General features: G+C 42.3%; 1 protein-coding gene and 1 pseudogene across 3 annotated transcripts in view; one reads left to right on the top strand and one right to left on the bottom strand.

The window, feature by feature from the left end:
• Nucleotides 1–15122, top strand: part of LOC311149176 (lon protease homolog, mitochondrial-like) — a 36538-nt pseudogene extending 21416 nt beyond the window's left edge. The window contains exons 2-15 of the transcript in view: nt 5165–5226; nt 6878–7007; nt 7372–7488; nt 7741–7928; nt 8315–8453; nt 8619–8797; nt 8917–9004; nt 9154–9276; nt 9437–9553; nt 10273–10413; nt 10629–10782; nt 11969–12196; nt 12563–12727; nt 14471–15122. The product of the transcript in view is annotated as a lon protease homolog, mitochondrial-like (transcript). The remainder of the gene's footprint in view (nt 1–5164; nt 5227–6877; nt 7008–7371; nt 7489–7740; nt 7929–8314; nt 8454–8618; nt 8798–8916; nt 9005–9153; nt 9277–9436; nt 9554–10272; nt 10414–10628; nt 10783–11968; nt 12197–12562; nt 12728–14470) is intronic.
• A 97-nt stretch (nt 15123–15219) lies between these two features.
• LOC311149062 (large ribosomal subunit protein eL36) lies at nt 15220–21757 on the bottom strand. Of its 2 annotated transcripts, none has more exons than XM_084186166.1 (4): nt 21714–21757; nt 17144–17238; nt 16413–16547; nt 15220–15894 (listed from the first exon to the last, which is right to left on the bottom strand). In XM_084186166.1, the coding sequence occupies exons 2-4, from the start codon at nt 17234–17236 to the stop codon at nt 15805–15807; spliced, it is 318 nt and encodes a 105-aa protein (XP_084042292.1). In that variant the 5' UTR covers nt 17237–17238; nt 21714–21757; the 3' UTR covers nt 15220–15804. The 2 variants fall into 2 exon arrangements, with proteins under 2 accessions (XP_084042292.1, XP_084042293.1); XM_084186167.1 differs by having other exon boundaries at nt 17144–17254; nt 21714–21745.
• Between the last annotated feature and the right edge of the window lie 524 nt (nt 21758–22281).

Genomic DNA, 22281 nt, shown 5'->3' with positions numbered 1-22281 from the left:
ACTCTGGCACTGCAGATTGAATTTACGAACACCCCCGAAATCGTAAAATGTTTAGCTAGTCATTTGTTATGCTAGCAAGAGGTTGCATAGCAACAGCATCAACTTCCGGTAGACAGGCAAAGCTCTAGTACGCTCAACTGAAACGATACCATTAGTTTACAGTATACTAAAATGAACGAATAGTATATAGTATGTAGTATACAGTATGTTAGTATGGGTATTCGAACACAGCCATGGTCAAAACATATTGATGCAACGGTAGCTAAGATGGGGAGAGGTCTGTCCGTGATAAAGCGCTGCTCTGCTTTCTTGACATCACAATCAACTAAACAAGTGCTACAGGCCTTAGTTTTATCACACCTGGACTACTGCCCAGTTATATGGTCAAGTGCCACAAAGAAGACATAGGCAAATTACAGTTGGCCCAGAATAGAGCAGCACGGCTGGCCCTTAAATGTACACAGAGGGCTAATATCAATAACATGCATGTCAATCTCTGGCTCAAAGTAGGGGAGAATATGACTGCATCACTACTTGTCTTTGTGAGAGGTATTGACGTGTTGAAAGCACCGAACTGTCTGTTCAAACAGCTAACACACAGCTCAGACACCCATTCCCCATAAGACATACCACCAGTGGTCTCTTCACAGTCACCAAGTCTAGAACAGACTCTGGGAAATACACAGTACTACATAGAGCGATGACTACATGGAACTCTCTTCCACATCAATTAAGTCAGGCGAACAGTAAAATTCGATTTACAAAACAGATAAAAAATCACCTCAAGGCACAACGCGTACTGTGAAGAGACGCATACGCATTGCAGTATTGTAGTATTGTGGATTTTATTTTGTAAATGTGTAATATTAGAGGAATAATGTATACTGAACAAAAATATAAACACAACATGTAAAGTGTTGGTCCCATGTTTCATGAGCTGAAATAAAAGATCCCAGAAATGTTCCATATGCACAAAAAGCTCTCGAAAGTTGTTCACAAATGTGTTAACATCCTTGAGCATTTCTCCTTTGCCAATATAATCCATCCACCTGACAGGTGTGGCATAACAAGAAGCTGATTAAACAGCATGATCATTACACAGGTGCACCTTGTGCTGGGGACAATAATATGCCACTCTAAAATGTGCAGTTTTGTCACAAGACAATGCCACAGACTCCTCAAGTTTTGAGGGAGCGTGCAATTGGCATGCTGGGTGCAGGAATGTCCACCAGAGCTGTTGCCAGAGAATTGAATGTTCATTTCTCTACCATAAACTGCCTCTAACATCGTTTTAGAGAATTTGGCAGTACGTCCAACTGGCCTCACAACCGCAGACCACGTGTAACCACGCCAGCCCAGGACCTCCACATCCGGCTTCTTCACCTGCGGGATCGTCTGAGACCAGCCATCCGGACAGCTGATGAAACTGTGGGTTTGCACAACCGAATAATTTCTGCACAAACTGTCAGAAACCGTCTCAGGGAAGCTCATCTGCGCGTTCGTCATCCTAACCAGGTTCTTGACCTGACTGCAGTTCGGCGTCGTAACTGACTTCAGTGGGCAAATGCTCACCTTCTATGGCCACTGGCACGCTGGAGAAGTGTGCTCTTCATGGATGAGTCCTGGTTTGAACTGTTCCGGGCATTTGGCAGACAGCGTGTATGGCGCCGTGTGGGCGAGCAGTTTGCTGATGTCAATGTTGAGAACAGAATGCCCCATGGTGGCGGTGGGGTTATGGTATGGGCAGGGATAAGCTACGGACAACGAACAAAATTTCATTTTATCGATGCCAATTTGAATGCACAGAGATACCGTGAAGAGACCCTGAGGCCAATTGTCGCGCGAATCATCTGCTGCCTTCACCTCAAGTTTCAGCGTGATATGCACGGCCCCATGACGCAATGATCTGTTCACAATTCCTGGAAGCTGAAAATGTCCCAGTTCTTCCATGGCCTGCATACTCACCAGACATGTCACCCATTGAGCATGTTTGGGATGCTCTGGATCAATGTGTACGACAGCGTGTTCCAGTTCCCGCCAATATCCAGCAACTTCGCACTGCCATTGAAGAGGAGTGGGACAACATTCCACAGGCCACAATCAACAGCCTGATCAACTCTATGCGAAGGAAATGGAAATGTGTCGCGCTGCAGATACATTTGGTGGTCACACAAATGGTGGTCACACCAGATACTGACTGGTTTTCTGAGTCATGCCCCTACTTTTTTTTGTAAAGGTATCTGTGACCAACAGATGCATATCTGTATTCCCCTTCATGTGAAATCCATAGATTAGGGCCTAATGAATTCATTTAAATTGACTGATTTCTTTATATGAACTGTAACTCAGTAAAATCTTAGAAATTGTTGCATGTTGCGTTTATATTTGTCATGACTACAGGTGAGGATCTAAGGCCTCAGATCAGCTTGCCAGTGGTTGACAACAACCAGACCCCCTCTCACCCACAGAAGAGGGAGGGGGGAGGGGAGGGGAGGGGGCGGTTTCTAACATCCGAATGTTTGGAATGGTCAGTGGGGATCTAAAGAATAATCATGTCACATTGTTTATTATTTTGTGATGTCATTAAAACTGTTATAGAGAAAATACTGTAATTTGGAAAGTATACACACTTTATCTGTCAAGTTTACATCCAATATGTTGTGTATATAATATGGAAAATTATGAGAGTATGTTTGTTAAGATAGGAATGTGATTTTAGTTTTTTAACGAGATCATAGTTTCATATAAGCTTCGCACCAGTCAGTAGCCACACCCAAGTGAGCTCAGAGATCGTGTCAGCAAGTAGGAACTCCCCTTTTACCAAGAGGGCATAAAGGCTTGAAAGACAAATTCACATCAGACCAGAAAGTGTGGAGCTGTGGCTACATGTTTGAACTTTGAACCTCAAGTAGGTGAAGAAGATAAACTCACCAGACTAGACCTGAACATTGCCAGTCTGCAGCTGAGTAGCTGTTCTGAGAACACTCCACTACAAGCCAGGACAACTAAGAAGAAGGACATTTTGACCTCTGGTGGACAACCAGAGTCTTACACCGACTCAGGACACCAACTGACCCCTTCCCAAGAAGGCTTGAGTCCAACAGAGATAAACGACGAAGGAAGACATTCTACATGTAAATACATTCATGATTTCTTACCCCAAACGGGTGGTGATTCGTGAGCAAAGTATTATGATTGCTTTGAGGGTAGTCTCTCTCTCTCCCTCTCCCTATCTACCCCTCCCTCTTTTGGTAACCAAGCAGTCATGTTGTTAGTCCGCTAGGGACTTTTTCTCATGTATTAAGTGTGTATGTTATTCTGTGTTATTATTTAGTTAGCTAGTAAATAAATAATTAAGCCAATTTGTGTAGTGCTGAATCATAAGTAAAGTTAGGTTTCATGCAGATCCAAGAAGTCTACGACCGTTCAGAATGAGACTGATAAGAGGTAATGATTGATACGTTGAGAGTTTAATTTGGGAGATGGTAACTCTATAAACAACTTCTTCCGTGGTGCCCCAAATCCTAATGAGTTAATTGTTACATGATTCATTTAATCGAGTAACAATTAAACATAGTTATTTGATTCGATAAATAACAGTCATCATATTAATGAAAGTAACGTCATGACATATTTTTGTTCAGTGTAGTAATGTCTTGTATGATGTATATTTGTATTTATGATTTAGGCTGTTCTTGTGTTTTAACTCTGTTTGGCAGCAGCTAATGGGCATCCTAATAAATACTAAATACTGTTATGTTCAGCTCATAACTGTTTTTTAAATCTTTCTGTTGTCTGGTGGTCAAAGCAAGACTGGGAAAAAAGTCTGGACCAGTGTTTCCCAACTCGTCCTCAAGTACCCGCAACAGCACACATTTTTGTTGTAGTCTCGGACAAGCACACCTCATCAAGCCCTCAATGAGTTGAATCAGGTGACTTTGTCCGGGGCTACAACAAAAATGTGTGCTGTTGGGGGTACTCGAGGACTGGAGTTGGGAAACACTGGTTCAGGACAACCCCTCACTCTTCCTCTCTGCTGCTCTCTCTCTCTCTCTCTCTCTCTCTCTCTCTCTCTCTCTCTCTCTCCAGTTAATGTCACCTCTTCCGGAAATTACTGACACCTAAAACTTACCCTCTTTCTATTTACTGTAACAAGCATCCTCACCCAATGAGCACCGACCGACACCGGACATCCATGGACATTGAAAAGTAGTTGAAATTAGGTCAGTCCACCCTAGCTGGACCAAATCTCAACCAATCATAGACGTCTATGTTTCACAAGTTCGGACCGTACAGTACAGTAAAGAAAAGTAAAGTACAGTACACTAGAGTACAGTAGAATATAATGTACTCTACTGTACTGAACATATGTACTTTACTATACTGTACTGAACTCTGCTGTGCTGTGCTGTACTGTACTATACTGTACTGTACTGTGATGTCCAAACTTGTGAAACATAGACGTCTATGATTGGCTCAGATTTTGTCTGGTCCAGACCAACCAAATGTGGTCTTTTTTGGGGGCGGAGCTCATTACAATAATAGCCAATTTGTAGAATAATACCCAAATATGAAAAGAAGGATATTGCATATTTCTACCTTTTGTGTACCTATACAGGAGACCTCACCATGAAGAGAATGATATTCATCCATAATTGTGCATTTCTGTATGGTACAGATCAGGGACCCATGATGTAATTCCGTTACCGTAATTTCGTTACCACATCACCTACTGTAGTTCAATAACCCAAATACATGTTTTCAAACTCAAGGTGTAATGTCATAGCTGACACCCCATTCTTTCTGCAGACAACTTTGAATCTTAATTTTTAGTTTTTGGAAAACATGGTCACATCAAAAAATGAGGGATATTTTACCGTAATTCTGTTACCAAACTTTGCATCTGCACAGTTCTTCCAGTAAATGTGTTTTTGTGACGTTTTCTGTGTAAATTGTTAAAAGTAGTCCTTGTGCATAAAGTCGTATGGTTTGTTAAACTTTGAAATAATTGTTTTTTGTTTGGTATACATTTTAAAGTGACAAATCTGAGTCTAAGCATAATTCCATTTCCATGGAATTGCCCATAGCTGTTGGTGTTGTTTAGGCTTATTTTTTATTTATTAAGGAAACACATAAGTGAATGTACTTGTGTCTTTTTATGAAGGCACTGACAGCAGAGATTGTGAAGACCATCCGTGATATTATCGCCCTTAATCCACTTTACAGGTAATGACATTTTTCTTTTAAAATAAATAACCGTTGTTCAAAATACCTGTGAATGTGTCTCCCAATGTCTAGATCAGGGGTTCTCAAAGTGGGGCCAGGGGTCCGCAGAAGTACTGCATGGGGTCCGCGACCAGATCTCAAAATATATATAGAAATATATACCAGTGTACAAAACATTTAACAACACCTTCCTAATATTGAGTTGCACCCCCTCACCCCCCTTTTGCCCTCAGGACAGACTCAATTCGTCGGGGCATGGACTCTATAAGGTGTCGAAAGCATTCCAAAGGGATGCTGGCCCATGTTCACTACAATACTTCCCACAGTTGTGTCAAGTTGGCTGGTTGTCCTTTGGGTGGTGGACCATTCTTGAAACACAAGTGAAACTGTTGAGCGTGAAAAACACAGCAGCGTTGCAGTTCTTGACACACCCAAACCGGTGTCTGGAACCTACTACCATCTCCAGTTCAAAGACACTTAAATATTTTGTCTTGCCAATTCACCCTCTGAGTGGCACAATGTGGCATACCGCGGATAAGCCACCAGGGAGAGACTTGTCGCGGCCTGGTGACAGACGGAGTCTACATAATGCGGCGGTGGCGCCCTCTGCTGGACGTGCCAGGTCTCGACGGGTCCTCTGGCCAGGATTAATTGGGGCTGATTGAGGCTGGTGAGTAATGAAGGGGCTGATTGCTCACCAGCCATACGGGGCCCATAAAGCTGCCAGGAGGGCAGCACACGGGAGGGTTGGAGGTAGTGAGAGGTTGCTACCGGATCGGCGTCCTCATGGTCTGCTAGAACCGAGGGGCTCTGTGTTCTACCCCAGAGGAGACAGCATTCCCCGGAGCCCAGAAGACGGTAACCAGGAAAAGGTCTCCTGGAGGAGACTTGTTTATTTTCTTTATTGGTTTAAATAAACACCCTTGAAACTGAGGTATCACACTTGTGTCTGATCTGTGTAAACATCTAGATCAAACCCTCTGGTCTGCCACAACACATACACAATCCATGTCTCAAGGCTTAAAAATCCTTATTTAACCGGTCTCCTCCCCTTCATCTACACTGATTTGAAGTGGATTTAACAAGTGACATCATCATAGACTGACCAGGGGAATCCAGGTGAAAGCTATGATCCCTTATTGATGCACTCTAATTTAAGCTTTAAAACTGCAAAGTTTTCTCTCTGCCTCATGGAAGAAATGTTAGAATTGCAGAATATTTGTGTTAAAGCTGCAACAACAATGCCAAGAGGCGTTTCCGATGCCAAGAGGCGGGCCTTTAAAATGTTCCTTCCCAGAGCCCGAGACTTGGTTTGCCCAACCATGCACTGCCAAAGTCATAGTAAAACTCTTTGAATGCTATTTCTATCTCACTCGAGTTGTGTTCTAGTTATGAGGGGATCCCTAATGAATTTGCTATCACAAAAAGGGTCCCGGCCCCAAAAAAGTTTGAGAACCCCTGGTCTAGATGAAGGTAATTATGAATGCATTAATAGTCCAGAACTCTTATGTTTATTCGAACACAGTGAATGTTACTGACACTCATTTTTGTAAAAGGTTTTACTTCAGATGCCCACATGTGTTTTTCAGCCTCCCTTTTTTAAATGCACGAGTGTCTGTCAAATGACTAAAATGTAATTGTGTCTGTACAGACAGTCTGTTCTTCAGATGATGCAGGCTGGGCAGGCAGTAGTGGACAACCCCATCTATCTGAGTGACATGGGAGCGGCTCTAACAGGGGCCGTGTCACACGAGCTACAGGACGTCCTGGAAGAGACCAATGTAAGTGGACAGGGATTGTCCTTACTAACAAACATTATCAGCTCTTTACAATCTTTTCTTTGCCTTTTCTTTCTATGGATGTTCAAACTAGAAAAATAAGAAATTAAGCCCATAAGTATATGCTTTGTAGCTCAATTGGTAGAGAGAGCGTGGTGTTTGTAACGCCAGGGTAGTGGGTACAATTCCCGGGACCACCCATACTTAAAATGTATGCATACATGACTGTAAGTCGCTTTGGACAAAAGCGTCTGCTAAATGGCAAATATTATATTATTACATTTACATATTATATCGACATAACATACAATTCTCAGTACTTCATCAAGACAATCATTTTTCAAAAACGTTTTAACGCTCTCCTCAGATTCCCAAACGTCTGTGCAAGGCTTTATCGCTGCTGAAGAAAGAATATGAGCTGAGTAAGCAGCAGCATCGCCTTGGCAGTGCCTTGGCAGTGCCTTGGCAGTGCCTTGGCAGGGAGGTAAGTGACGTCTCCCTCATTAGCCAATTTTGAGATGTACAGTACCTCTTCAAAACAATTTTTTCATCAGCTCAAGCTCTTTGCTAAATTAAATGACAAATCTTACTGTAAAATAGTGTCCTAAATGAATGGGAAAAGATGGGCCGTGCACCAATCCAATATGACAACTCTTTGATTCCCTGGACAGAATTAAATAGATCACAATATTTGATATAATTATGATATTGTATCTGTATTATTCTCTGTGGGAAGTACCTCCTGCAGGAGCAGCTGAAGATCATTAAGAAGGAGCTAGGCCTGGAGAAGGAGGACAAGGACACCATCAAGGAAAAGTTCAGGGAGAGGCTGAAGGATCGCACTGTGCCCCAGCACATCATGGACGTCATCAATGAGGAGCTCAACAAACTCAGCCTGCTGGACAACCACTCCTCAGAGTTCAAGTCAGTCCCTGAACCCTGAATCAACCCCTAGCCTGTCCCTGCCCCATAGGAACGTGTAGATCGGAGAGGATTGCATGGGTTTAAGCAATATGGCGACAATTCCACCTGGCCTATCAGAGGGCAAAATGGAGCTTACCACCATATTGCTTACACCTGTCCAATCCTCATAGATGTACGCAAGTGCCATGGGGGTAGGGGCTAGGGGTTGATTTTGGAGTCAGAGTGTGGCCTCCGCTTTAGCCTCACCTTTGAAAAATCACTCAGAAAGATCATTGGATTTTTTGTCACATATGTCCTATTTTAAACAAACTCTGAAAATACGCTCTTGAACATGTATGTGATGAACATGACTCTTCTATTAAACTCTCCGTTGATTCTGTATGCAGTGTGACCCGGAACTATCTGGACTGGCTGACCTCGATGCCCTGGGGAACTAATAGTGAGGAAAACCTAGAGCTGAAACGGGCCAAAGAGGTGCTGGAGGAGGACCATTATGGGATGGACGACGTCAAGAAATGCATTCTGGTGAGAGGATTGCACTGTGGGATCACCATGGTCACAATCTGACAGTGTTTGACAGTCAGATTTTGGATGTCAAAAAACTATAATAATCTGTTACCAAATATTTCCTCATCAAGAAAATAAAGTTTTCCCTTGACCTCACCCATCTCCCTCTCTTCCCTCCTGCAGGAGTTTATTGCAGTGAGCCAGCTGAGAGGCTCAACCCAGGGAAAGATCCTGTGTTTCTTTGGCCCTCCTGGTGTAGGAAAGACCAGTATCGCCCGCTCCATCGCCAGAGCACTCAACCGAGAAAATTTCCGCTTCAGTGTTGGTTGTGTGACAGATGTTGCCGAAATCAAAGGCCACAGGTGGGTACTTAGCTACTGTTTATTGCTCAATAAAACAATTATGTCACCATTCAAATACTAGACAATACAAAGTTGAGAGTAACTATTACTTACTGTACTTTTGTGTTGTTTGTTTTCAGGAGAACATATGTGGGAGCCATGCCTGGAAAGATCATTCAATGCCTCAAGAAGACAAAGACAGAAAACCCACTGGTCCTTATTGATGAGGTGAATAACAACAACTTTATTTTCAAAGATCTTTTGCTATGTAGTCAGCTCTAGTTTTATTTGGTTGACATTCATTTCGTTGTGTATTGTTTGTATCACTGTATTATTGGTGAAGGAGGTGATTGACCATTCTGTGTTTATTCTTCCAGGTTGACAAGATAGGTCGTGGTTACCGAGGCGACCCGTCCTCAGCTCTGCTGGAGCTCCTGGACCCGGAACAGAACTTCAACTCTCTGGATCACTACCTAGATGTGCCTGTGGACCTATCCAAGGTAGGTGGACACACACACCCATTATGATTCTCTAGCCAATGGTGGCCATTCCTGGTCCTGCAGGGCTTCAGTGTGTGCAGACTTTTGTTACAGCCCAACACTAATAATGAATGGATCATGGTCTTGAATCTAACAGTTTGTGTCCTTGTGTTCTTTCTAGGTTCTGTTTATCTGCACTGCCAATGTGACTGACACCATCCCAGAGCCCCTGAGAGACCGCATGGAGATGATCAACGTGTCTGGATACGTGGCCCAGGAGAAACTAGCCAACGCTGAGGTAATGTGTTACGACATTAGATTCAATCAGACAGCTGTCTCCACATACAACGCATAGAGAAGACAAAGTCAACAAACATGGTTTACATCACAAAGCAAAACACCCACCCCATCTTACATCAAACATTGAGTCATTAACAATGTTTCCATCCAACCTTTTTATGCGAGTAAAGTGCTTGTCGGATAAAAAACAAATGACAGACCTGATGGAAACAGCAAATTGTTTGTGTTGTGTGGACAGTTTATTAGCTACAGATGATTCATGTTATGATGAACTTCACAGGGTGGTGAAAGTGTATGGTGATGAGCTTGATGCTCTTTTCCAATAAATACAAAGGGTCTTAATTTGTATGCTGGTGACATGACGATCGGTGCTAGGCTGCCAGGTGACAAATAAAAATGATCTTGCTCTAATTCATAATCACATCATTGAATCATTGCACTGTATCTGTGAGCCGTCTGCTAGAGCGCATGTGCCAGACCAGAGTAGGCAAATTTGCTGTTTATCACAATACTTTTTGGGAAAAAACCATCGGCACTACGTGCACTAGGTCAGTACGCAAGCTTTTTAAGCACAAGCCAAATGCGTAAAATGTGCATATCTTTTTGTGCAAATTATTAGAATATGAAAAATGTTTGACAAATGGATGGACTCCTAGCTGTTGGTTGTATCTCCATCTCACTGTAACACTGTCTCGTCTCTTTCTTTCTCTCTAACAGAAGTACCTGGTACCCCAGTTGCGTACTCAGTGTGGGCTGACTGAGGATACGACCAACATCTCGCCAGAGGCTCTGAACCTTCTCATCAGACAGTACTGCAGAGAGAGTGGAGTAAGGAACCTACAGAAACAAGTGGAGAAGGTCAGCCCAACCTTCACCTTCTGACTGCATGTCTTAGTGGGTATTTGTAAGTCGCTCTGGATAAGAGCGTCTGCTAAATGACGTAAATGTAAAATGTAAATGTATTCTCTATACACTATGGGACAAATTTTCATTTATTCGACTTAAGTGGAAGTTAAGATTCTGCCCTATGAAAAGGGAAATAATAGACTTTAGAATGTTGCTGATGTATCCAGGTGTTCAGGAAAGTGGCGTTCCATATAGTAAGCAGGGAGGAGACGGCGGTCCAGGTTACCCCTGACAACCTGCAGGATTATGTCGGCAAGCCCATCTTCACTGTGGATAGAACACCGCCTGGCGTTGTCATGGGCCTGGCATGGACAGCCATGGGTAAGAAAGACCAGTGACATGGAACATACACTGAACAAAAATATACAGTGGGGGAAAAAAGTATTTAGTCAGCCACCAATTGTGCAAGTTCTCCCACTTAAAAAGATGAGAGAGGCCTGTAATTTTCATCATAGGTACACGTCAACTATGACAGACAAATTGAGAAAGAAAAATCCAGAAAATCACATTGTAGGATTTTTAATGAATTTATTTGCAAATTAAGGTGGAAAATAAGTATTACCAAATTGTACATAACCCCACCGCCACCATGCAGCACTCTGTTCACAATGTTGACATCAGCAAACCGCTCGCCCAATGTCTGCCATTTGCCCGGTACAGTTGAAACCGGAATTCATCCGTGAAAAGCACACTTCTCCAGTGTGCCAGTGGCCATCAAAGGTGAGCATTTGCCCACTGAAGTCGGTTACAACGCTGAACTGCAGTCTGATCAAAACCCTGGTGAGGACGACGAGCACGCAGATGAGCTTCCCTGAGACTGTGTCTGACAGTTTGTGCAGAAATTCTTTGGTTTTGCAAACTCACAGTTTCATCAGCTGTCCGGGTGGCTCATCACAGACCATCCCGCAGGTGAAGAACCCGGATGTGGAGGTCCTGGTCTGGCATGGTTACACGTGGTCTGTAGTTGAGAGGCCGGTTGGACGTACTGCCAAATTCTCTAAAACTACGTTAGAGGCGGCTTATGGTAGAGAAATGAACATTCAATTTTCTGGCAACAGCTCTGGTGCATATTCTTGCAGTCACCATGCAAATTGCACACTCTCTCAAAATGTGAGACATCTGTGGCATTGTGTTGTGTGACAAAATGTTAATGGCCTTTTGTCCCCAGCACAAGGTGCACCTGTGTAATGATCATGCTGTTTAATCAGCTTCTTGATATGCCACACCTGTCAGGTGAATGCATTATATTGGCAAATGAGAAATGCTCACTAACAGGGATGTAAACAAATGTGTGCACAACATTTTAGAGAAATAAGCTTTTTGTGCATATTGAACATTTCTGGGATCTTTTATTTCAGCTCATGAAACATGGGACCAACACTTTACATGTTGCGCTTATATTTTTGTTCAGTGTAGAAGAGAGATGTGTTTTACAAGCATTATCCATAGAGAACAATACAAACACAGCTCTGATCTTAAAGTCCCCCACTTCATCACTCCTCTCCAGGTGGCACCACGCTGTTTATAGAGATGGCCCTGAGACGGCCGCGAGACACGGGGGGGTAAGGATAAGGACGGCCCCAGGGATGGGTCCCTGGAGATCACAGGGCAGCTTGGAGATGTGATGAAGGAGAGCGCTAAGATCGCCAGTACCTTCGCCAGGGCCTTCCTCGTGAAGCAGCAGCCGGACAACGACATATTTTCTGGCTCCCATCTCCATCTGCACGTCCCTGAGGTAGGGTTGATGTAATTAATGGCACTGTCCTTAGACTGTAGCAGTTTTAACGTTTTGTCTGGTATACACCTGGATCTGCACATCCCTTTCGTACAAACTGTGTCGGTTTGTTTTTGCCTCGATGTAAAGATTTCGATGTACATGTACTGACCATGTAATCTGATCTTCATGTCATATACCCATTACAGTATTCTATGAAAAGGGACCTTCAATGTACACAAACAACATCCACTGTAGACAAGCCATACCGAAAGGAACTGTGTTGTGTATTGATTTTTATACATAACCACAACCTCATGAAGAAGTTTCTTATTAACCTCTACTCTCCCTGTATCACTCACTGAGGACGACTTTGGTTGTTTACAGGGTGCTACTCCCAAGGACGGGCCCAGTGCCGGCTGCACCATCGTTACGGCCCTGCTGTCCCTGGCGACCAACACGCCAGTGCGGGAGAATTTGGCCATGACGGGAGAGGTGTCCCTGACCGGAAAGATCCTGCCTGTGGGAGGCATCAAGGAGAAGACCATTGCTGTGAGACATCATTTTTACTAATAACACTCTGTTTATTTACCAGGGAGCTTAGTGTGATAGATTCACCAATTAATACATTTTATGAGGACATTAACCAAGAAGGAAGCAAAATGTACTTCAAGTAGCCTGTTAGTTTGTTATAGTAGAGTGGTATGTGAAGTAACTCTTCCAGATAGCTGATATTCAAAACTATATGCAACTATACGTTTTGCATATGACTTAGTTTAATGTATGGTTCAATATGTTCTTCTGAAAGCCTGTTCAAAATAAATCATGAGGGTACAATGGTAGTATGAAACTGGAAATGACAGTGGAGTTTGCATAGATATCAGAGGCTGGTGGGAGGAGCTATAGGACAGGCTCATTGTAATGATATGATGATATGCCATTTAGCAGACGCTTTTATCCAAAGCGACTTAGTCATGCATAAAAAAATGTTTTGCGTATTGGTGGTCCCGGGGATCGAACCCACTACCTTGGCGTTACAAGCGCCGTGCTCTACCAGCTGAGCTACAGAAAATAGATGTTGTGGTGGCAGCTGCAGAGAAGTACTTGGGGGTATGAGATTTGACTTCAGAAGAGTTACAGCATGTGTTTATTTTTCGAATAGTAGAACAGTATCAAGCATATGGGAACCACAGGTTTGACTTCATTCCATTTATACTATTCCAGCCATTACAACCAGCCTGTCCTCAAATAGCTCCTCCCACCAGCCTCCTCTGATAGATATGGTTGTATACAGTGCATTCAGACCCCTTCCCTTTTTCTACATTTTGTTACATTACAGCCTTATTCTAAAATTGATTAAATAAATACAATTCCTCATCAATCTACACACAATACCCCATAATGACAAAGCGAAAACAGGTTTTTAGACATTTTTGCAAATGTATTAAAAATCAAAAACACCTTATTTACATAAGTATTCAGACCCTTTGCTATGAGACTCGAAATTGAGCTCAGGTGCATCTTGTTTCCATTGATCATCCTTGAGATGTTTCTACAACTTGATTGTAGTCCACCTGTGGTAAATTTCATTGATTGGACATGATTTGGAAAGGCACACACCTGTCTATATAAGGTCCCACAGTTGACAGTGCATGTCAGAGCAAAAAAAAGCCATGAGGACGAAGGAATTGTCCGTAGAGCTCCGAGACAGGATTGTGTCGAGGCACAGATTTGGGGAAGGGTACCAAAACATTTCTGCAGCATTGAAGGTTCCCAAGAACACAGTGGCCTTCATCATTCTTAAATGGAAGAAGTTTGGAACAACCAAGACTCTTCCTACAGCTGGCCACTTGGCCAAACTGAGCAATCAGGGAGGTGACCAAGAACCCAATGGTCACTCTGACAGAGCTCTAGAGTTCCTCTGTGGAGATGGGAGAACCTTCCAGAAGGACAACCATCTCTGCAGCACTCCACCAATCAGGCCTTTATGGTAGAGTGGCCAGACGGAAGCCACTCATGATAATTTTAATAGATTTACCCCCAAAAAATCTAAAAACCAGTTTTTGATTTGTCATTATGGGGTATTGTGTATAGATTGATGAGGGGGGAAAAAAACAATTTACTCAATTTAAAAATAAGGTTGTAACATAACAAAATGTGGAAAAAGTCAAAGGGTCTGAATACTTTTCCAAATGCACTGTATGGCAGAGCTTATGTTCGGAAACGTGTCTGAAGGTTTTTCTATTAGCAGTGTCGTAATGAATCTGCTTGAACATTCCTCCCTTCTCTCACCAGGTGAAGCGTGCAGGGGTGACCTGCATGATTTTACCAGCTGAGAACAAGGACTTCTCTGACCTGCCTGAGTTCATCACAGAGGGCCTGTAGGTTCACTTTGTGGATCATTACACCAAGATGTACCACATTGTCTTTCCATAACACCGAATCATATTAAGCTGTGAGTCTGGCGCCTGAGCGGCTACCAGGGATGGATACAACTGGATAGATAATGGTCTATCTACATTCACAGTAATGGACTTTAGGGCATCCTGAACTATGAAACCAGATTTTCTGATGAGTGATTTGTTTTATAAGTACATTCACTTGCTGTTTAAAGCCCTACATCTGACAGTGTGTGAGACAGCTGATCAGTTGGACCACAGACACGGAGCAGGGGGTCTGTTCAGGAGGGTAAAACATTAAAGAACGTTTGCTAGAAATGTATGGTGTAGAACAGGTACGATTGTCTCCCCTGTAGCTCAGTTGGTAGAGCATGGCGCTTGCAACACCAGGGTTGTGGGTTCGTTTCCCACGGGGGGCCAGTATGAAAATGTATGCACTCACTAACTGTAAGTCGCTCTGGATAAGAGTGTCTGCTAAATGACTAAAATAGAAAATAGGGAAGGATCAGCTCTATAAATTGCATTTCTATCAGCAATGTTCAACCCCTGAGAACACCCCTGATGTGTTGAAGTACAGTAGGCCTTAGGAGGGGATGCTAGCTTTACAACAGTAATACAAAGATCCCCAAAAACTACCACAGTTGGTCATGTCACTGCTACGCAGCCTAGACTTAGGTCTTTTTTATTGACCAAATATGTAGGTTGCATTTAATCTGTTGAAACAAACTTGAGTACTGTCATTTAACACAATTGTTTGTGCCCACTTGATCAACAGTGGTTTCATAACATACCATTTGCCAGTTTCTGCAGAAAGCACACAGGCTGCCGGTAAGACTTGTATATCATTGGCTATCCCTTTGGCATGTCTAAAAATGCAGGCAACTGTACTACTGGGAAGTACACTACCCAGACGATTAGACACTCAGATTTCAATGAAAGTAAATGGCTTATTTAGACAGACGTGCCCCAAAGACATCTGAAGAGTTCTACTCCAGGTCTGTAGTGTCTGCAGGCATCTCACCCTAGTAAACTTGAAAAGACATGCAGCCTGAAGCATATGTATGCTCAAGGATAAATGGAAATCTCTCCCCTCTGCAGATTGAGAAAAGTAGTTCAAACAGTCCAAGCCCATTGCTAAGCATAGTACCACTTAGTCGTTCTAAAATTAGAAACAAAGGAACTGAAAACTTTCAATTTTCTTAAATACAAATATTTATTTGCAAGAACCGCTTAATCCTTCTTGGCAGCTGCTTTCCTCATGGCAGCTAGGACATTGCTGAGCTCTTCCCTCTTTCTCTTGGCGCGGATGTGAGTTCCAATCTGTGGAGCAAACACACATTAGAATGTGCAACAGGGAAAACCCAACAAACGCATCTGCAACTTTCACAGCAGGTTAACTACCATGCTCAGGATGAATTAAGCACTGAAGCATGTCTCTGGGACAGTAATCAACAAATATGGGGCTAGCAGTTCCATAATGCAAAACTTCCCTTGCTTTTGTTTTGAATTAAATGATTGGACAAACTATAGGATAATAATTATACTGATCCAATAGTTTTGATGCATCTTGCCAATAAATACTCTACAGAGGAAACAGTCCATAACATTTCAGACAGCTGCACAAAATGCTAGACATTCCCAAACAGGTGTCTAGTTCAAAATCAATGGGGTAATACAAAATCTGTTCAGTTTGAAAAATGTACTTATTTTGTTCTCAAACTGTCACAAGAGAGCAGCTGCAGAAAGCAACAGTAACTGACATGGGACAAATGCATCCATGCTGCCAATACCAACACAAATAAACCCAGCCAGGTTAGTAGCGGGGGAATCATACATACCCTCTTCTTGATGAACTTGAGGGCACGCTTGTCCTTGGAAACCTTCAGCAACTCCATGGCGCGTCTCTCGTAGGGGGCGAAGCCGCACACCTCACGGATCATGTCACGCACAAACTTGCTGTGCTTGGTCAGACGCTGAAATACAAATCAGTGAAGAGACACTGGGTTAGATGCATTAGAACCAACAGTAACTGTGGCTTATGTTCCAGCCATATTGTGGACCACTGGACCCATTATCTCATATAATAACAGGTGCAACCATTTGATGTGGTCATCTACTTTGTGTCAGAACATATGTATGCATGTCAATGATGTAGGGGAGACAGCCGAAGCGAATCCTGAACCCCGGCCCTCAATCACTACACTGGTGGCAGCAATGGGATTAGAACACAAATTTGAACTAGCACCCAGCAGTTCTAGGTCAAGCAAACAACCTGTGGCAAAGGATCCATAGTCTAGACCAGGGTTCTTCAATTCCGGTCCTGGAGGGCCGAAACACTTCTGTTTTTTATTTCTACCTGGTAGTTAATTGCACTCACCTGGTGTCCCAGGTCTGAATTAGCCCCTGATTAGAAGGAGAGGATGAAAAACAGAGGTGTTTCGGCCCTCCAGGACCGGAATTGAATAACCCTGGTCTTGACCCTTTACCTGAGGACGTAGTGACCTGATGGACTCTACCAATACGACACTACATGTGGGTGTCATGTTTCTATCCATTCAGATTAACTCACCCCTCGCCTACGAGCATGTTTCGGCGCGGTCACATTCTTGGTTACTGGGTGGCCTTTGCTAAGGCCCACGGCCATAGGATACCTGATGGCCATGTCTGTGGAAAGAAAGAACTGAAGTTAAGTTACCAGAGGAATGTCCTCTGGTCTGATTAAACAAAATTACAATTGTTTGGCCATAATGACCATCGTTATGTTTGGAGGAAAAAGGGGGTGGCTTGCAAGCCGAAGAACACCATCCCAACCGTGAAGCATGGGGGTGGCAGCATCATGTGTGGAGGTGCTTTGCTGCAGGAGGAAATGGTACACTTCACAAAATAGATGGCATCATGAGGAAGGAAAATGATGTGGATATATTGAAGCAACATCTCAAGACATCAGTCAGGAAGTTAAAGCTTGGTCGCAAATGGGTCTACCAAATGGACAATGACCCCAAGCATACTTCAAAATGTGTGGCAAAATGGCTTAAGGACAACAAAGTCAAGGTATTGGAGTGGCCACCACAAAACCCTGACCTCAATCCTGTAGAAAATTTGTGGGCAGAACTGAAAAAGCGTGTGCGAGTAAGGAGGCCTACAAACCTGACTCAGTTACACCAGCTCTGTCAGGAGGAATGGGCCAAAATTCACCCAACTTATTGTGGGAAGCTTGTGGAAGGCTACCCGAAACATTTGACCCAAGTTAAACAATTTAAAAGGCAATGCTACCAAATACTAATTGAGTGTATGTAAACTTCTGACCCACTGGGAATGTGATGAAATAAATAAAAGTTGAAATAAACAATTATCTACTATTATTCTGACATTTCACATTCTTAAAATAAAGTGGTGATCCTGACCGACCTAAGACAGGGAATTATTACTAGGATTAAATGTCAAGAATTGTGAAAAACTGAGTTTAAATGTATTTGGCTAAGGTGTATGTAAACTTCTGACTTCAACTGTATATAGGACCAAACACACATCACAACGAGACAACACTACATAAAGAGAGACCTAAGACGACAACATAAGTATGGAAGCAACACAGGACAACACAGCATGGTGGCAACCCAGCATGAAAACAACATGGTAGCAACACAACATGGCAGCAGCACAACATGGTAGAAGCACAAGACATGGTACAAACATTATTGGGCACAGACAACAGCACAAAGGGCAAGAAGGTAGAGACAACAATACAACACGCGAAGCAGGAACAATTGTCAGTAAGAGTGTCCATGATTGAGTCTTTAAATGAAGAGATGGAGATAAAATCTGTTATTTTATGGTTGTAAGTGATTAAATGAACTAGAACATTTTATATTGTGCAATTCTGAGTAATTACTACTTTAGTAAGGATATACTTTATTCAGTACTACCGCAGTTGCTAAATGATTCCAATCAATTGCAGCATAAGACCACAAATGAAATTTCAGAAGATTAGTTTAGTTCTCTCCCTGGATACACCACTCCCCTCACAGGAAAACTCCTGCGCGCACTTTTTTCTGTCCCTTTCCACACTGCTAACGAAAGAGGAAGGACTGAAAAAGCATTTAACAGATTACTGTGAAGTAATATAATGATTCATGTTTATTACCTGTTTTTATGCTCCTGTTTAGAAATTATACTTCATTACTATAACGATTAGCAATAAGCCTGAACAGTCATTCAGTCACCTCTGGTCGACAAAAACATATTTCCTAGTACATACATTGTCAAATTCATCAACCAGCAACAACCCGCTCTGCCTTCTCGCAAAAGTAGCCAACTCAACAAGCCCCGCCAAAAGCTTGTGCCATCAGTGGCAGCGAGCACTCTGCCTTCTCGCGCAAGCGAGGGTCATGAAAGAGGTAAATTTGCTAACCGCAAGGGTTGCATTATGTAATTTGTTGTTGGGGTGGAAGACGCACTCGTCTTTTCCATTCCGAGGCCGTTTACTTCCAATATGATACGTTAAGAGGGTGTTTTTATAATGCATGTCTACTAGGGTTGAGGTTAGCGCATCTGACTAGTTATTATTTGGCCGGGGTTCAATACCTAGTATAGTCACTATTTTTTTGCTCACCATTTTAGAAAATCATGGGACATAGTCTTTGGGTGCATGCCATTTTATGTCAATCATATTGCTGCTATAGCCTATAACTGATGCTTTGTGGTCTTATGCTGCCATCTATTGGAAATATTTAGCAATTCAAAGTTATTAATTCACATAGAAATTGGTGAGGCAGCTGAGAAATAGTGTATTTTTCTCAGTCTCAAACCTGCCCCACCTACCCCAGCCAATTGCTGGACTTTCACATATAGGTTACTAGGTCACACCCAGCTCAAACCACATTTGAAAAATAAAATGTGGCTTGTTTATCAAGTGCTCTGCCTTGCAATAATAAATATAATAAAATAACAAAAATGCTCATAGGTTGTTTTTTTTAAACAATCAAAATGCTATTTAGTACTATAATGGTATTTACTAACATAATATTATTACAAAAATAGTTTCTGAAAGTGTTCTAGGCTACCCTACCCAATAATTCGGGTTAAGGCTAAAATAGGTTATACCTATTCATTTTCATCATTTAGCAGACGCTCTTATCCAGAGTGACTTACAAGGGGTTACAGCTAAAATAGGTTATACCTAGGGTTATGGTTAGAAAACTGGTGACCATTACAGCTATAGGTGCATTGTGTTACCGGTTAGGGTTAGAATTACCGTGACCATTACGGCTATAGGTGCATTGTGTTACAAGTCAGGTTTAGGGTTAGAAAATGGTGACCATTACAGCTATAGGTGCATTTTTTACCAGTTAGGGTTAAGGCTAAAATAGGTTATACGTAAGTTTAGGGTTTTTAAGGCAAAAAAACTGTATGGGTTTATAACTCTCTTGCTCCTCCCTGTGGCCTTCTGTGGGCACTACATAGCTCATTTGTGACACTAGCTAGGCTCATAATCTGAGGTAGCAACTGCGTCAGATCTACAAATCAATGCGCTAGACCTATCCATTTGGTTTGCAACTCAAGTGAACCTGCGAAGCAGTCGCTCAATTCGATGCCTATGAACAAACAGATTTCGACGCATATCAAATCACCCTGCAGCCATTTAGAAACAACAAATCGCCAAAAAAGGTTATTTCTTAATTTAAAAAATGTATTCTTTCTGGCTGTTTAAAATCGGCCACGTCTTGAAACAGAGTACAGGGACATGTATTTTGTTCAGGTTTACACCTTTTTCTGAAAAAAATATGATTTACCATCACCAGAAAATGTTTGACGGCTATGTGCCAGCCATCGTTAGCACTGTGGGTCACAATAACGTGTACACAGGCGAACAGTGAGTTTGCGCACCAAGTAGCCGTAACATTGTTAATAATAAGTTACCGGAGGTAAGCCTCCGAGTTCAACATGGGCAGCTCTCATCGCCAACAATAGCTTAGCAGGCATTAAGACGTAGAACAATGGGCTGGGAATAGAGCCTTCGGAAGGCGAGTTGGTGCCACAGTGCTCAATAGAACTAATAGGAGCTGGCAGGGTGATAAATGACCTAAAATAAGGCCTGTTTTTTCACCATTACTTCAAAATTATGGCAAGCAGCTGGGACATATGGTAATATTTTGAAACTGGGCTCCATGGCGGATGCAATTTACTAGTTATCAGAAAAAAAGTGTTTAAAATGTCATGTGTCCAGCCTAGCTTGGGTGAGTAAAATGGTCTGAGTGAGTGAGATTCTCTCATTTGTGTCTGGAAGTAGCTAGCCAACGTTAGCCAGTTAGTTTGAGTGCTTGACTGCAGCTGTGAGGTCAGAATGGTCGGATCAACCCTACTCCTCAGCCAGAGCGTCCAGTGTGCGTTCTGAACGCGGCGAGAGCACGAAACGCTCTGAATTTACAAACCGACAATCTGACACCACTCTGAATTTACGAACGCCCAGAACGCACACTAGCACTACAGAGTGAATTCAACAACACACCCTAAGATAAATTGTATAAATGGGCGGGTTTTATGACTTTGTGGCTGTGGTAACTAGTGAATAGTAGACATGAAATCATAACATTACAAACTGTGTAGGTCATCACTAAATACTTCATAATAACCCAAATGTTAAAAGTGGCGGAGTTGCTACACAAGCCACTAAAGCTAGCTCAACAAGCAGTCTTAACGTATTGAGGTGTATGCCTCTTGATTAAGCAAGTTAGCGAACGTTAACCAAATATGGCTGTTATAACAGACAGAATGCTAGCAATGTTAGCTAGATAGCTAACTAACGTAGTTATCTAGTAGTTGCTTACTTCTGCCGAGGAAAATGACTATATTAGACAAGGACATGCATGTCATCTAACTGTAAAGAGCGGCTCGTTACGAAACTCCAGCAACAAGGCGATATGATACGATTCTCATGTGTAGGGAAAGAAGTCATGTAAGCGCAGCAACTTTCCGGTGACGTTACCGCTAAATTATATTATTTATCATTACAATATTGGCGCCATGCTTTTCGTAACAACTAAACCTTATGTTAGTTCTATAAGAATTGCTGATAAACGAAGGATGACAATGATTTTGTGAAGATTTCAGATGATAGTAATTCTTCATCAAATTCTTACCTGCTTTCTTTAATGGCGGACAAACCGGAAGGAACGTTTAGCGGTGGATGCTGGGTAATGATGGTTTTTCATAAAATGTCAAACATCAGGAAAATCTTTTTAGTGCAACATGAGGATGCGGACCACTCAGACAATAGTTTTTCAAGGAAAAACTGTATAGCTAGCTATATAATCCAAAAGAGAATAATTTTGACCTCTCAGCAGTATGAACAAAATTAAATCAAATGTTATTGGTCAAATGCTTTGTAAACAACTTGTGTAGACTAACAGTGAAATGCTTTACTTACGGCCCTTCCCAACAATGCAGAGAGAAAGAAAATAGAGAAATAATAGAAAAGTAAAACATGTAATAATAAATACACAATGAGTAACGATAACTTGGCTATATACACGGAGTACCAGTACCGAGGGATACAAGGTAATTGAGGTAGATATGTACATATTGTATATCTAGGAATAAAGCGACAGATAATAAACAGTAGCAGCAGCGTATGTGATGAGTAAAATATTTTAGTGCAAAAAGGGTCAATGCAGATAGTCCGGATAGCTATTTGGTTAACTATTTAAC

This window comes from Coregonus lavaretus (genome assembly GCF_964263955.1).
Source record: "Coregonus lavaretus genome assembly, chromosome: 21".
In the NCBI taxonomy this organism is placed as follows: domain Eukaryota; kingdom Metazoa; phylum Chordata; class Actinopteri; order Salmoniformes; family Salmonidae; genus Coregonus; species Coregonus lavaretus.
The sequence above is the reverse complement of the archived record's forward strand: the minus strand, read 5'-3'. Positions and strand labels throughout refer to the sequence as shown.

Bases quoted from the DNA above. Each gene is read 5' to 3' on its own strand.
- LOC311149062 (XM_084186166.1), bottom strand. From the start codon at position 17,236: ATGGCCATCAGGTATCCTATGGCCGTGGGCCTTAGCAAAGGCCACCCA. The intron at 16,548-17,143 runs GTGAGTTAATCT...TTTGTATTTCAG, and splicing joins AACATGCTCGTAGGCGAGGG to CGTCTGACCAAGCACAGCAA. The intron at 15,895-16,412 runs GTATGTATGATT...TTTGCTCCACAG, and splicing joins TCAAGTTCATCAAGAAGAGG to ATTGGAACTCACATCCGCGC.